The sequence below is a fragment of the Pantherophis guttatus genome, chromosome 1, assembly GCF_059756535.1.
Source record: "Pantherophis guttatus breed Tessera chromosome 1, ASM5975653v1, whole genome shotgun sequence".
In the NCBI taxonomy this organism is placed as follows: domain Eukaryota; kingdom Metazoa; phylum Chordata; class Lepidosauria; order Squamata; family Colubridae; genus Pantherophis; species Pantherophis guttatus.
The window spans coordinates 131,162,990-131,177,956 of NC_142063.1; the positions used below are offsets into that span (position 1 = coordinate 131,162,990).

At 34.7% G+C, this 14,967-nt stretch overlaps 1 protein-coding gene across 2 annotated transcripts in view; it reads right to left on the bottom strand.

Annotated features, from left to right (window-relative positions):
• The window catches only part of DPP10 (dipeptidyl peptidase like 10), a 635,227-nt gene that overhangs the window by 68,591 nt on the left and 551,669 nt on the right, over positions 1–14,967 (bottom strand). For both annotated transcript variants that reach the window (XM_087881801.1, XM_087881800.1), the window contains exons 8-10: positions 7,219–7,339; positions 5,419–5,573; positions 3,292–3,389 (exon numbers count right to left, since the gene is read on the bottom strand). In XM_087881801.1, the coding sequence (XP_087737927.1) occupies positions 3,292–3,389; positions 5,419–5,573; positions 7,219–7,339 (374 nt within the window). The remainder of the gene's footprint in view (positions 1–3,291; positions 3,390–5,418; positions 5,574–7,218; positions 7,340–14,967) is intronic.

Here is a 14,967-nt window from a genome sequence, read left to right on the forward strand (position 1 = left end):
CTCATCCAAGAAGCTTCTAAGTGAAACGTCTTCAAAAGAAAAACCAGAAAGTCCAGTTGCCTCTTGAAAAAGCACCTTTGGGAGTTCTTGTATTCCTCCTTTGTTGTGGTTTATCATACTCCTTTACACTACTTTTGTAGATAGCTTCATGTTCTTCTAAAAATTGTGTAATTGCTCTTGAGTATTATCTGGTTAACAAAATACAATAAATTGTAAAAGTGCTTATAGTATGATTTGTATAAACAAATTAAACATTTGATACTGATACAAAAAGAATTTGTGTAAATAATAGAAGCTGTTTGTTGGTGTAATGATACCAATACAAAGAATTCATCAGGCTAGTAGTTTACAGTCATCTTTATAAGTATCTTTGGAGATAATATACTATCATCTTAACAATCAAGACTTGATCTCAAAAGAATATCAAAGGAATGCCCTTTGTCTTTCATGTTTACATTCAGCAAGTTAGGAGACAATTACTTTGTCAATATCATTGATTTTGAATTTTTGGGGTGTTTCATTTAAATCACACAGCAATTTTTCAAGCTTGTCATGATGCTTATCCTTGATGTCTATGGAGATTCTCAGTCATCCAAGTCATGGTTGTCCCAAAGGTGCTTTTTTCAAGATGCAGCTGGACTTTCTGGTTTTTCTTTGAAGACATTTCACTTCACATCCAAGAAGCTTGTCCAACAAAGAGCTGAAGAATCTTCTTGGATGAGAAGCGAAACATCTTCAAAGAAAAACCAGAAAGTTCAGGTGCTTCTTTTGGGACTTATCCTTGTAGGCATTTCTAGATGAAGTAACGGTGTATTACATTTTCCATTTCTATTTAGTTTGATTACAGTTTGGGAATGGCAACACCAATTAACATGGACTTCTTCTGCAGGATATGTTCATTTATCAGAATATTGTTTCTACATGCCCTTCTCTGTGACACTGTGTCATCTGAACATAAATAGTAAAAAACATCAAGCATATCAGAAATATATTGCTGCAGGCTATGGACTTCTTTCAATGTGTATAAAATAAAGGGTCAACGGACCTCAATTTGTTCTTGAGTGGGTAAAAGAAAGAGAAAATATAGCCCGTGTCTTGGATTTTTAAAATATTTTTCAATATGGTTTTCGTTTATCATGTCCAATTCCAATTTTCCGTAACTAGGGCATTATACAGTACTTTCATAGGTAAAATTAAAATTGATTTTCCAGAGATGCACACACTCAGGCTTTGTGATATGACAGCCAGATGATTGCTTAAAACCATTTGCAACTCAAACAGAATGTATCAAATACATGATCTTTTTTTTTTTAGTAAGCTTGCACAAACCCATGATTTTTTAAAAAAAGAAAAATAGGCCTATTATCTACTTAGATATGTAATATTTATTCTTTTTTCCTACTATAGTGGAATATACTTTTTTCCTATAGTAGAAAATTTACTAAAGGATATAATGTATTTTGAATTTGATTATTTAGAACTCACCCCTGTATAATCTACACATTTGCATGTATTAAAATCTAATTTTTTTAAAAAAAATCATTTTTGTAATAATTTTATTGAAAATAACATATACACATCAAACTAATACAAACTACAAAAATGAAAAGATAAAAATCGAATGTGCAAAGAAAAAAAGGGAACAAAAAGAAAGAAAGAATCCATCCTGGTGAATATGAACAACTTTAATTGCCATTTCTTAAAATACAATAAACAATACCTTCATCCTGTATCTCATCTCATTCTCTATGAACAAATCTTTAAAGTTTTATCTCCATCCCAATCAGCAAAAGTTCATTCTAGATTCTTTGAAATCCAGACAATTTCCCTATCTTGTATTTCTTTCATTGATGCTTTTGTTTAATTTTAATTTGAAATTCAGTTCATTTAAAGAAATGGTCAGTTTTCAGAATCAAGCATTCTTTTAGTGAGAAAAGTAACAGGTCACTTTAACTCAATGATTATAGAGTTTGGACTTTGAATGTGTAACTAGAGAGGTTTTCTGAAATTCTAATCTGTTCCATTCATTGTTGCAAACCTTAACATAAAATCTTGTCAAATTTAATCAGATAATGGTACTTCTCTTTCTGTCTGCATAACAGATATATCTCTTGTAAGGAAGGTTCTCTTCTCTTCGTATATCTTTTATGAAAACAATGTCAAATACTTTATAAAAAAATCAATAGTTCAATTCTATAATAACATTTTCATTCTATTACCTAAAATCAATCTGTAAAATTTTTTAAAAAATGATTATTATGGTTCATTTTATAGTCAAGCAGATGATTAGACTGGATTTGGCACCTTTATCCATCTATCGAGTCCTTCCTAAGCACCTAGACAGATGTCACTGTTGATGGTGCTGAAAATACTGGTTGCAGGACGTAAGCTGTTCCAAGTAAACTTGCATTTTGCAATTGACTGATGGGGATTTTGTCAATACTAATAGTGTTCAAGTGGTGCTCGAGATATTTTGGGATTACACCTAAAGTGCCTTATTAGTATTGGCATTATTTTTGCTTTATTTGCTATGTCCTATTTCTAATTTTAAGATGTTTGTATTTTGTGACACCCTCCCCCCATTTTTTTCTTTTTTATTTTGCTATCTCCAAGTATTGCAACATCTGCTATCCAGATTTTTTGTTTGCTTATTTTGGTCTTATTTATTGACAGTTGTTAAGCCTGGTACTTGTCTGTTTGGAGTCTAAAGTCCCATAGCATTTTAGCTTCTTTATTTTCTTGTCTATTTTGTGATCCCACTAGTTCTTGCTTGCAGGCAAATAGATATTTCTTGAAGATATTCCAATGTGCCATTGTTGCTAATTTGTCATGTCATTGTTTGTAGTCAATCCGTGTAGTCTTCTTGCAACAACTAATTAGATGGTCTACTGTTTGCAAATTCAGCTTCTTTGCAGAGGCAACATTTGCTATCTGTTGCTGTCTTCTGAGTTCAAACTTTGTATGCATTTGTATGCAAGACTTGGTCTTCTGTAGCTAGTTACCCTCCACCCCCATCTCTCTTTTTAACTTTTCTGCTTGTAGTGTTGATTCATGGTGATTGCCTGGACTGGTTCTTGCAGTTTTCTTGGTAAGATTTTCAGAAGTTGTTTGGCATTGTGTTTTCTGAGGGCTGAGAGAGAACGATTGGCCACCAAGGTCACCCAATTGGCTTCATGTCTAGTTCTAGCAGAAATAGAATTTACCAACTCCTTTTCCTTTAGTGCCTTAACCATTACACCAAGCTGGCTCCCTGGAATATAGTTATAATATATCAACTTCTAATCTGCTTACCTTGATTTAAAACTGTCTGGTGGCATGAGTTCCAATGTATGTGTTGGGCCATATAGATTGACAACATACAGCTTGACTACTGGATTCAGTTCACCTGCCTTTTAAAAAATAAAAACATTTCAGTATTGATGAAATATGAATGGAATAATTAAATACAAGTCATGTAGATATCTCATTGATATTCTATGACAGAGTATTGAGTGATCCTAATTTGATGGCCATGCATTGGCATATTCAGTAAGACTTACATTCCTGCACACTTATTTTATTTTCCTTTTTTCCTTGTGAATACAAATAACTGTATAAAATACAAAAAAGGGATGATGCTTTTATAAGGAGTAAAAGTAATTACAAAAAGTTTCCTATGCACCAGCTTGGTCTAATAGTAGTCATAAATACTACTAAACCTGCCCAGTGAAGTAAAACATTGCAAAACATAAAGTCTTAGTCTATATTATTAGATCATTTGCTTAATAATTAAGGTGAATCTAAAATGAATAGAAAAATTAAATAAATGTTACAATTTATTAACAATATAAATCTGCTCACTACATAATAAATTATAGTAGACTTTTATAATTTCTTTATCATAAGTTTAATTGAATCTTAAATTTTATCCTTTGTTCTATGTTTCTTTTGTACTGTTCAATTTGAAATTGCTGAAGAAAAGTAATATAACAGTTGTAGAAATTAATTCTGCTCCTAGCAAAAACATATGAAAAATATCCACTGATGTACATTTAATTTACATGCTGTAAAGTCATCTAACAATTTCATATTTTTTAAAAAATCAAATGTAATAAATATAATTGTCAAAGAGACCCTAGTCCAGAGTAATACATTATTTAGGTTTTAAAATATATTTATTCAATTTCTAACGTTACCCATGACCAAATTACACTGGATGGAATGTAAAGGATTAAAAACAAATAATGATAAGTAAAAACAACAATAAAAAAGAAACCACGCTGGGGAGGGAAAACAGACTGATTTAACAAGTTCATTCATCCTGACCTAAATCCATGCTAAACTACATGTTCGATTCTAACATTCACAGGTTCTTTAATGTTTTTTTAAAAAGTTTATTTATTTTACTATTCCTGTAGACTGCCACACTCCAGCGAAAGTTCTAGAAGTTTATGATAATATGTTAAAGTAATAAAACCAACAAATAATCCAAGCCCTAAACAAACTGACAGCATTCATTAGCTATTCACCTTTGCATGCTTTTGAACTGCTGGATTGGCAGGAGCTGAGTCAAGTAATGGGAGCTCACCCTGTTATGCAATGCTTGGGTCTCGAACCTGGGCTATCTGCTTTCCACCTGAAAAGCTCAATTTATTATATTCCCATCGTGCACCCCAGGAAATACAATAAATGAATGGATTTATTAATAACAACTAACTCTTTGAATTGTGCTGAGAAGCCTTCTGATAACTAATGCAGGCCCGAAAGCACTGGTGTTAATTAATTATGGTGGCTGTTACTTACCAGCTAATTGCTTATCACACACCAGCTGCAGCCTACAAAATCAGTCCCAGATAAAGCTCATTGCAATAATATATTCTATATATGATGATTGCATACCTGAGATGGTTTTATATCTGATATGGTTTTAGGTATATTTTGTAAAGTGGTACACAGAGCATAAAGATAGCTTTGCCTGGAGGTAAAGCATTGTTAATATATTCTACATCTTACAGTGGTTATTTGACATGATAGAAGAGGTAAACAGTCTGATCTTAACCAGAGAGAAGAACTGGAATTATTTATTTGATTATTTATTTAATGTATTTTTTTTTTGTTAAATTTGTTTGCCATTGATCTCATGCCTCAACCTGCTCTGTTCAACCTGACGTTGAACAGGTGACAAAAAAAAAAAAAAGAGAGAGAGACTAGAATAGTTCATTAATTCACAAAAACATCCACACAAGTCTCCTGGGACTGGGAAGTCTGTAATTATATCTGGTAATAAAAAAAAATTGCTTAAATCTTTTATTTTTAGCTACTGTAATAGAGTTGTTATCTTCAGCTCCAATGACTGTTTTCTTCTAGTAATTGTGGGTAAGGGAGCAATTAAATAAAGCATGCATTAATAAAAAAGAAAGTATTACTCAATTTCCTTACCTTTGGATATGGATACTGTTTTCCTTTGGGATACAAAGATCCAGTAAACCAAGGAATAAGCATATTTGGTACTAATGAGTCATTTATCATAAGGAATGCCAGCCTCTCTCCATCAGGTGACCACCAGTGAGTAATGTGTGAATGAAGCAGTTCCTCTGAGGAAAAATAAGTAAAGCCATGAAAAGCATTTTGTATCAGATTTACCAGTAAATATTGCCTTTTAGATTTCCATGGAAGGACATTTGATACATTAGTTTTATCTAAACATTTTGCTCTTAGAAACATAAAAGAAAGAACAAAGAAACTACAAAGGATGGTGTCCTTTATTTTAAATTAAATGGAATACTTCACTTTTCCCTGAAATTCACACTTCAAAATTGTTTAGCTGCACTTCTACACTCCACTGAAAAAAGTAGAATAATTTATAGAATACAAGCTAAAAATATTTCTCTTATCTTCTCCATGCAAGTTATTTCTCTTGAGGTAAAAAAAAAACATGCATAATTGGGATTTCCATATTTTATATTCATAGTACATTTTTAAGGACATTTGAAGTAGGATCATTGTTCATATTCTTGAGTCCACCTGTTGTGAGGGTGCTGATGAGCTGTAGTTTTTGGTTTTTGCTCTGTTGACAATTGTTCATATGCAGCTGATGTTATGCTTTCTGTGGTGACTTTTATGGTAGTATACTTTTTGTTCTATGCGAATAGATTTTCTGTAAAGTTGTATTTGCAGGTTATCATCATTTAACTTAGTTATGAGAAAGTCTAAGGATGGGAATTTGTTCTCTTTATTCATCTCAATGTTTTGTTTAAAATCAACCAGTACTTCCAAGGAAGCATCAAACTACTATCCAATCTTTCAGAATTCATTGTAAGGAAATCTCCATTTCTCAACCATTGCACTAAAGAAGCCTCCCTGGAAATAATAAAACATCTGCAAAAAAATGTTGTTTCTACTTTGATATTGATCTCCCTAAGCCTAAGAGTATAAAATATTCCTGGGCTACAACTTCCCCAAGAAATATTGAAAATGTTTATCCAGTGGTGAAATCTGAACTGGTTTACTACCGGTTCGCTGGCACCATGCGCCAAACAAGTGCTGTGCGCACATATGTGCAATGCGCACAAAACCTGAGCTGCACACGCATGCACAGTGCGTGCCAAAAGGCGGCTTGGGAAGGTAAGTAGAACAGTGTGGGGGTGTGTAATCAGCTGTGGCATGCATGGGAACCTTTTTAAAAAGTTTTTAAAAGTTTTTACTACCAACTTGGGTGAATAGGTAGTAAAAAAATGTTTTAAAAAAAGTAAAAAAAAAAAGGCTCTGGAGATCACGCGGCATAGCTGTGATCGTCAGAGCCTCTTTTTTTAATTTTTTAAATCAGTTTTTACTAACTATTCACCTGAACTGGTAGTAAAACAAATGCCTAAAAAGTAAAAATAATAAAAAAGAAAAGTTCTGACAATCCGTCTGAGCGATGCGCGATCGTTAGAACTTTGTTTTTTTTTTACTTTTTAAAGCATTTTCCAGAGAACAGGTAGGAAAAAAAAATGCTAAAAAAGTTAAAAAAAAAAAACAAGTTCTGACGATTGCGCATCACTCAGCTGATCATCGGAACTTTTCTTTTTACATTTTTTACTACTGGTTCAGGCGAACCGGCCCGGGCAAACCAGCCCAAACCAGTAGCATTTCACCCCGGTGTTTATTCCACAATAATGTTTTTTTCCCTTGAAAGTTCAGCAAGGATAAGCTGTTTTGCGTTTAGCATCATATAGCAATTTTTATTGTGCAATTTACCTTCATATAACCAGTCTGCAATTCCATTAAAAACAATTCCTTCTTTCCCAGAAGATGTCAATCTCAAAGAGCTGCTCTTTACATCAGGCTGGTAATAGATGTTATTTTCAAATATATAAATCTATGTTGGGTAAAAAAGAATAACATGTTTTGTAATTAGTTAATATTTTCATATTCATTATCAGGAAATCCTTTCTGAAGCTAATTTTTATATCCTTCTACAATTTATGGATTACTTCAGAAGAAAAACAGGGAGAAATAGAGAAAGTATTTGTTTCTAAAACCAAATAAACTTCAACAGAAGGTAAGGTTAAGTCATATTGTAAACAGTGTAATTACAGTGTTAATTGATTTACATATTGCTACATTCTTTGCTCTAATTTTTATTATATTTATATATGTAGCCATATAGAATAAAGATTTATTCTATGTGGCTACATATAGATTTATATTGATTTATATAGTGCTTCACAGTGCTTTACAGCAGTTTACAAAGTCAGCATATTGCCCCCAACAATCTAGGTCCTCATTTTATCAACCTTGGAAGGATGGAAAGTGAGTCAACCTTGAGCCGTCAGGATCAAATCTCTGGCAGAGGACAGAGTTAGCCTGCAATAGTGCATTCTAACTACTGCACCACCATGGCTTCACAAAATATGGTGAAAATGTTGGGTTTTTTGGATGCTTTTTGTGCTTTTTTAAAACAAATACGTCAGAGTTAAATGGGAAACGTGTAGTATATTTAGACCAGGGTGGGTTCTACTTACCCTTACTACCGGTTTATATGGTGCCCGTGCATGCACAGATCACCTATGATGATGTCCAGGTCAATGGGCGGAGCCTCCGCCGGTTTTACTACCGGTACTACCAGTTCTACCGGTTCTTGTGAACCCGCCCAACCCACCACTGGTTTAGACTGCTGGGAGCATGTAAATCATGTCTACTAGTTATGGGAATTTTTTTCAAACATATACAATAGAAACATTTCCCCCCCCCCCATTCCCCCCCCCCCAAATTTCAAAAGATGGTTTAGCAGAGGCTTTCATAGAATCATTTTTTTTAAATTTTCCAAACAAAATGAAAGAATATTATAAATTTGACAATTATAGAACAAATATTAACACAATATATTGTCTAAATTAATCATTAAAACATATAAACCCATGCATATACAACACGGCATTATAGATTGTTCAACAGTATTATGTAATATTTTTCAATTTTATCTCATACTTGAAGTGTCCATAATTCTTGATATCTGCACTGGTCTTAGTCATTATATTTATATATTCAGTTTTTATTGTCTGCCCACTTCACAAGGACTTGAGGCAACTCAGATCGGGCATCAATTGCTATCATTCATGTTACAATCTACCTATTTCAAAGCAAAGTAACAGGATGAGCAAAAACCATTTTAGTAAATAATTCAGTTCTTGAATTGCATCTCAGAAGATTTTATGCAGCTGCTTTGAGTCTCTTCCCAAGTCCTCTAGTCTAAGCAAGCAGAAGATTGATAGAAGACACTTTTGCTGAAAAAAACAATGAAGTAAGGTGCCATCTCTGGGGCACTTGGGGCAGTAGTAGCAACTAAGCTCCTTTCTCCTTTTGAGAACAAATGTGTGTGTACTTGTATATTTTCAAACTAACCTGTTGATCTTAGTTATGAAGGAACCAATCCTGCTACCAATACTAAAATACCATTCAAATGCTAACTGTTGATTTTGTTACATGGAAAGAAGTTCTTAACTTTTGCCTCAAGCAGCAGAATGACTTTTCATTGGCCTTGCTTGTAAAGAGAATAATTAAATGCAACCTGTGAACAAGCTGATTCTACAGTTAATAGAGCTTAAATTAATTAAGAGTTCTGTATTTGAAAATTATTAATTTAGATGGAATTTCTGTTTTCTAAGGGAATGAAAAGGTGCTTTAATTAATGTTTCATACTTTAAACATGGCCCATTAGTCTGGTTACATGAGTGAAAACAGTATAATACATCAGAGATAATGGATTATTCATTGTAAGTTACAAGGATCACTAGTTTTTGTGATAATTTGCACGCTGGTTTAACAACATCCTCAAATTTAATGTTCTAGGCTAACAGATAATATAAAATATGTTTGAACACAACATGTGTTTTCTCATGTGTGTATGTGTGAATGTGTGTATGTGTGTATAAGATCATCTTATATACAGTACAGGTAGTCCTCAATTTATAACAGTTCCTTTAGTGACTGTTCAAAGTTACAACAACAGTGAAAAAAGTGACTTATGACTGTTTTTCACACTTATGACCATTGCAGCATCCACATGGTCATGTGATTAAAATCAGGCCCTTGACAAGTGATTCATATTTATAGCAGTTGCAGTGTCCTGTGGTCATGTGATCACCTTTTGCAACTTTTTGACAAGCAAAGTCAATGGGGAAGCAAGATTCCTTTAATAACCGTGCATGCTAGCTTGCCACTCACACAAATCTAGATGTGCGTGTGTGCGCATATGTACTGCTCATCCAAATTGAGTTGCATGCACGCCAGCTCTCAGTCATATAAGTTGAGCTGTGCTTATATGCATGTGCATGCTGGCCCACCGCTCACACAAGTGGAACTGTATGCGTACACACTGGCCCGGTGTTTGCACAAGTCGAGCTGCACATGTGCTGGCCCAATACTTGTGCAAGTCAAGTTGCATACATGTGTGCCAGCTAGCCACTCACATGGTCCAGTTCTGAACCATGGTTCAGTAATGAACCATGGCCCAGGGATTGGAGATCCCTGTCCTAATAGCAATGTCCATTATTTTTGTCTACATGTAATCCATACTGCTCTTCCACAAAGAAGAATGAGCCAATGGAGGCATCATACCTTAGTGTAGGGAAGTATCTCAAGACTCTACACTCCCACCTCATGTTTAACATCTGCATGAGAATGCTGGGTGAGGTCATCCATTGGACTGGGTTCGGATACCATCAATATATGGATGATGCCCAATCTTTATTCCAAACAAACCAGGTGAGGTTGTAAAATTCTTGCTTACATTTACATTTACTAAATGCAACCCAGAGTTGTTGTAGCATTAAGCACTTACAAAATTTTAAAATAAATAAAGTCAAGGGAGAAGCAAAGGCAGTGATTTTCTATCATCGTCCTTGCAGCCCTTAGCGTTCCATCTCAGTCTAGAGGATATCTTAATACACTGCCAAGCACCTCTTTAGAGTGAAGGTGGAAAATAAAAATATGAACAATACCATCTTCCTCCGGTATAAGTTAAGAGCTGCTAAGCATGTCTATCTATCATATATTCTTCTACCCTACAAAATGACCTAAACATAGCAGAAACTCATGGGCATAATGTCTCACAGATTACCAGGAGGAAAAAGATATTTCAAACAACACAGTAGTGCTGTAAATACTGCAATGCTGCTGCTGTCTAATGTCATCTTGATAGTGCATTTGTCAAAAGAATTAAAGAAAGGACGAGGGACACAGATTGCTGGTTGTATTTCTCCGTCACATTTGATTCTTCTTTTCACTTAAGGGTAAGTAAGTAGATACTGGAGAGGAAAATGATTTGACAAGAGTCAAAAAGAGCCTGGGTGCTAGATCCAGTGTGCCAAGCAGACACAAATGTAAGACAGTAATGAAGACTTTTTGATGTTGGAATTATTCAGTGTGGATTCCTAGGTATATATTTCAAATATAAATGTGGTCAGCTATGCTATTTGCTAAGGCAAGAGCCTAGTTTCTCCCCACAGACTTTAAAAACTGAAGATAAAATTCTCTAGATATCCTCACTGTTAAGTCTGGTATATATACATATATATTCCTTCATCTTAACTTGATACTGCTGGTTAAGATAATGGTATGCTTTCAAGATGTTTTTCGGTATGTCCTAGTTGCATATTCATTAGTTCTTTCTGCTATGATTTCACCTGCTGCTAATACATGCACAAAAAGTGATGAAATAAATAAATAAATAAAATCCTACCCAATATTATAAGCCTGTGGAACTAAATATATGCAATGATCATACTACCTTTCCAGATCAAACTATGCCTGGACTTCTTTGATGTTTGAAAGAATGATTAAGAGTTTCATGCCCTAGATGCAGATGGAGAAATGAGTAGAAAATGATGGGTTTTCAACCCAGCAGCTGTCAATCAAACACTGTTTTTTAAAAAACTCTTAATAAAAGTAGAATAGAATACATGTTCAATAACATGTACAATAAGATAGTTAAAGAAAGAGAAAAAGGAATGTCCCAATTACAGCTCTTTCTTTCATGTGAATTATTTGTGGGTTACCAAAAAATAACATTTCTTTTCTATATATTACTGCAACAACACTTCATTCTTCCAGGCCCTGACATGATGGAGTTTCTAGGCACCAAATTGAATAACTGTTGCAATTTATATTATTTGCATAACGATCTAATGAAAATGATGTAAATATCCCATAATATTCTATTCCAGGGATGTCAAACTCGCATCATCACCATAGTGTCACGTGACTTATCACAACTTTTTTCCCCTTCGCTAAACTGGCTGTGGGCATGGCCACCGTGTGATGCATCTGGGCCACCAGTCTGACAGCCTAGTCCTATTCAGTTCAACTAATATTCCTGAGTACAAGTAGTCACTGACTTACATTAGTTTGCTTAATGACCGTTCGAAGTTACAATGGCACTGAGAAAAGTGACTTATGACCATTTTTCACACTTATAACCATTGCAGCATCCTCGTGATCATGTGATCAAAATTCAGACGCTTGGCAACTGACCCATATTTATGACAGTTTCAGTCTCCTGGTGTCATGTGAACACTTTTTGAGACCTTCTGACAACAAAGTCAATGGGGAAGCCAGATTCACTTAACAACCATGTTACTAACTTTACAACTGCAGTGACTCATTAAACAACTGTGGCAAGAAAAGTCAAAAAATGGGACAAAGCTCACTTCACAAACGTCTTGCTTATCAACATAAATTTTGGACTCAATTGTGGTTGTAAGTCGAGGGCTACCTGTAACAAGCTCTCTTCCTGTAGTTCTGTGCCACTGTACTATTACAACATTAAATGAGGTTTTGTTATTCTGTACATATCAGGAATTGATAACACAGGGTGCACAGGTGCCATAATACCCATAACATCCTAAACGACCTCTTAGAATCCTAACATTATTTTTAAATGCATACACATGTACAACCGAAAAATTTAAGATATTTTTCTGCCCTGGGGATGCAATTACTGAAATATTGTAAGATTTGGCAATCTGGTGACATTCAATCCATTTTAAAAAAAGTTATGTTTGCCTCTGGAAAGGTCACATGATAGTAATGTGATGTGAAAAAGTTGGTAATTCCTGTGTACATTTGGGCTGATCACAACCCCCTAGAAATAAAATGGAGAATTACAAAGAGAAAGAAACAACAGAGATGGAGGCTCAACACAAATTTACTTGGCGACAAAGAGTGTATAGAAAAATTGAAAGGAGAAATAAAGACTTTTTTTATGGAAAATGAGAATCAAGGGACACCCCGTGAAATAGTATGGGACACAATGAAGGCCTATCTAAGAGGGGTAATAATATCATACACTGCATATAAAAATAAATTAAAAAGGAAATCCCGGGAAGATCTTATTAAACATTTAGATGAAGCAGAAAGGAAACTCCAAAAAATACCTGGAGATACTGTAGCAAAAGAAAATTGGCTGGTGTGGAGACATAAATTAAACATCCTAGAGCAAGAGGAGCTAGCCCAAAACATAAAAAGAACAAAACAGTACTATTTTGAGAACGCCAACAAATCGGGCAGGTGGCTGGCCTATAAATTAAAAAAGGAAAGGGAAAAGCGACAATTCAGATACTAGAAGACGCTAAGGGAAATCTTTTAAATAAAGAAGAAGATAAATTGGAAAGAGCGAGAGAGTACTATGAATCCTTGTATAAAGAAGAGGAGGCCCCGGAAGAAAAAATAGACCAATACTTGGCAAATGCGGAGCTCCCAAAAATAACGGAGGAAGAGAAGGAGATGTTAAACGCGAAGATAACAATTGAAGAATTTAAAAAAGCCCTCTCCAAACTCAAAAACAACAAATCACCAGGCCCGGATGGATTCCCGGGAGAAATATACAAAAAATTGGAAGAAATTTTACAACCCAAACTAATGGAAATCTTTAATGAGGTTTTGACGGGCTCAAAAATTTCTGACTCATGGAGGGAAGCGCATGTCACACTCCTGCCGAAAGAAGGTGCCGACTCCAAAAAAATCCAAAATTACAGACCGATTTCGCTCCTAAACACTGATTACAAATTATTCATGTGTATAATGGCAGAAAGAAAAAAAAAAAATATTAAATAATTGGATTCATAAAGACCAAAATGGATTTCTCCCGGGGCGACAAATTAGGGATAATTTGAGAATTGTATTAGATATTCTAGAATACTATGAAGAACACCCAGAAAAGCAGTTGGCCTTAGTTTTCTTGGATGCCCAAAAGGCATTCGACAATTTAAATTGGAATTTTATGACCAAACAAATTAAAATAATGGGATTCGGGCAAAACTTCGAAAAGATGATAAAGACCATTTATGACAATCAGAGGGCGAGCATCTTAGTTAATGGAGACAGGACAAGAACATTCCAAATCAGAAAGGGAGTAAGGCAGGGCTGCCCCTTGTCACCGCTATTATTCATTTTGGCTCTAGAAGTTCTGCTACGTAAGATTAGAAATAACAAGGAAATTAAAGGCCTAAAAATTAGAAATGAGACCTATAAAACACAAGCCTTTGCGGATGACGTGGCACTAATACTAGAAGACCCATTAACTTCTGGACAAAAAGTACTAGAGGAATTGAGTAAATATGGAGAGGTGGCTGGCTTTAAACTGAACAAATCTAAAACCAAAATATTAACTAAGAATATAACTGAAGTGCAGAAGAACGAGATAGAAGGAACTTTGGGCCTAAAGGTTGTCCCAAAAATAAAATATTTAGGAATTTGGCTAACCAAAAGGTGCTCATCTCTAAGAGATGATAATTATACCCCATTAATTAATAAATTAAAACAAGATTTGGATAGATGGAAAAAGATTAAATTGTCACTTATAGGCAAAATTGCGGCAATTAAGATGAACATCTTCCCCAAGATCCTATTTTTATATCAAAATCTACCAGTGATTTTAGAGAAATTTTTTTTCCTAGAATTAAATAAGATTATTAGGGAATTCGTTTGGGAGGGAAAAAAATCGAGGATCTCACTCAAAATTCTACAGGAAAAAAGGAACGTGGGAGGATTTGGTCTTCCGAATTGGGAAATGTATTACAGAGCAGCAAAGTTGATTTGGATAAGGGAATGGATCACTTTGGAGAACAAGAGAATCCTAATGCTAGAAGGCCACGATTTACAGAGAGGGTGGCATTCATACTTATGGGACAAAGACAAGAAAAAGAAAACCTATTTCCACAGGCATAAAATTAGGGACTCCTTAATACAAATGTGGGCGGGGATCAGGCAGAGACACTATACAAAAGTTCCAAATTGGCTCTCTACGGTAGAGGCATTGATTTACCCCAATAGGTGGGGAATGGAGAAATTGTGTAGATATAAAGATATCATTGACGGAGGGGGAAACCTCAAATCAAATGATGCTCTGAGAGACCAAGGCATAACCTTAGATTGGTGGACTTACCTGCAAATAAAATCAAGATACCAGAAAGATAAGGATGAATTTGGCATAGAATTGAGATATAA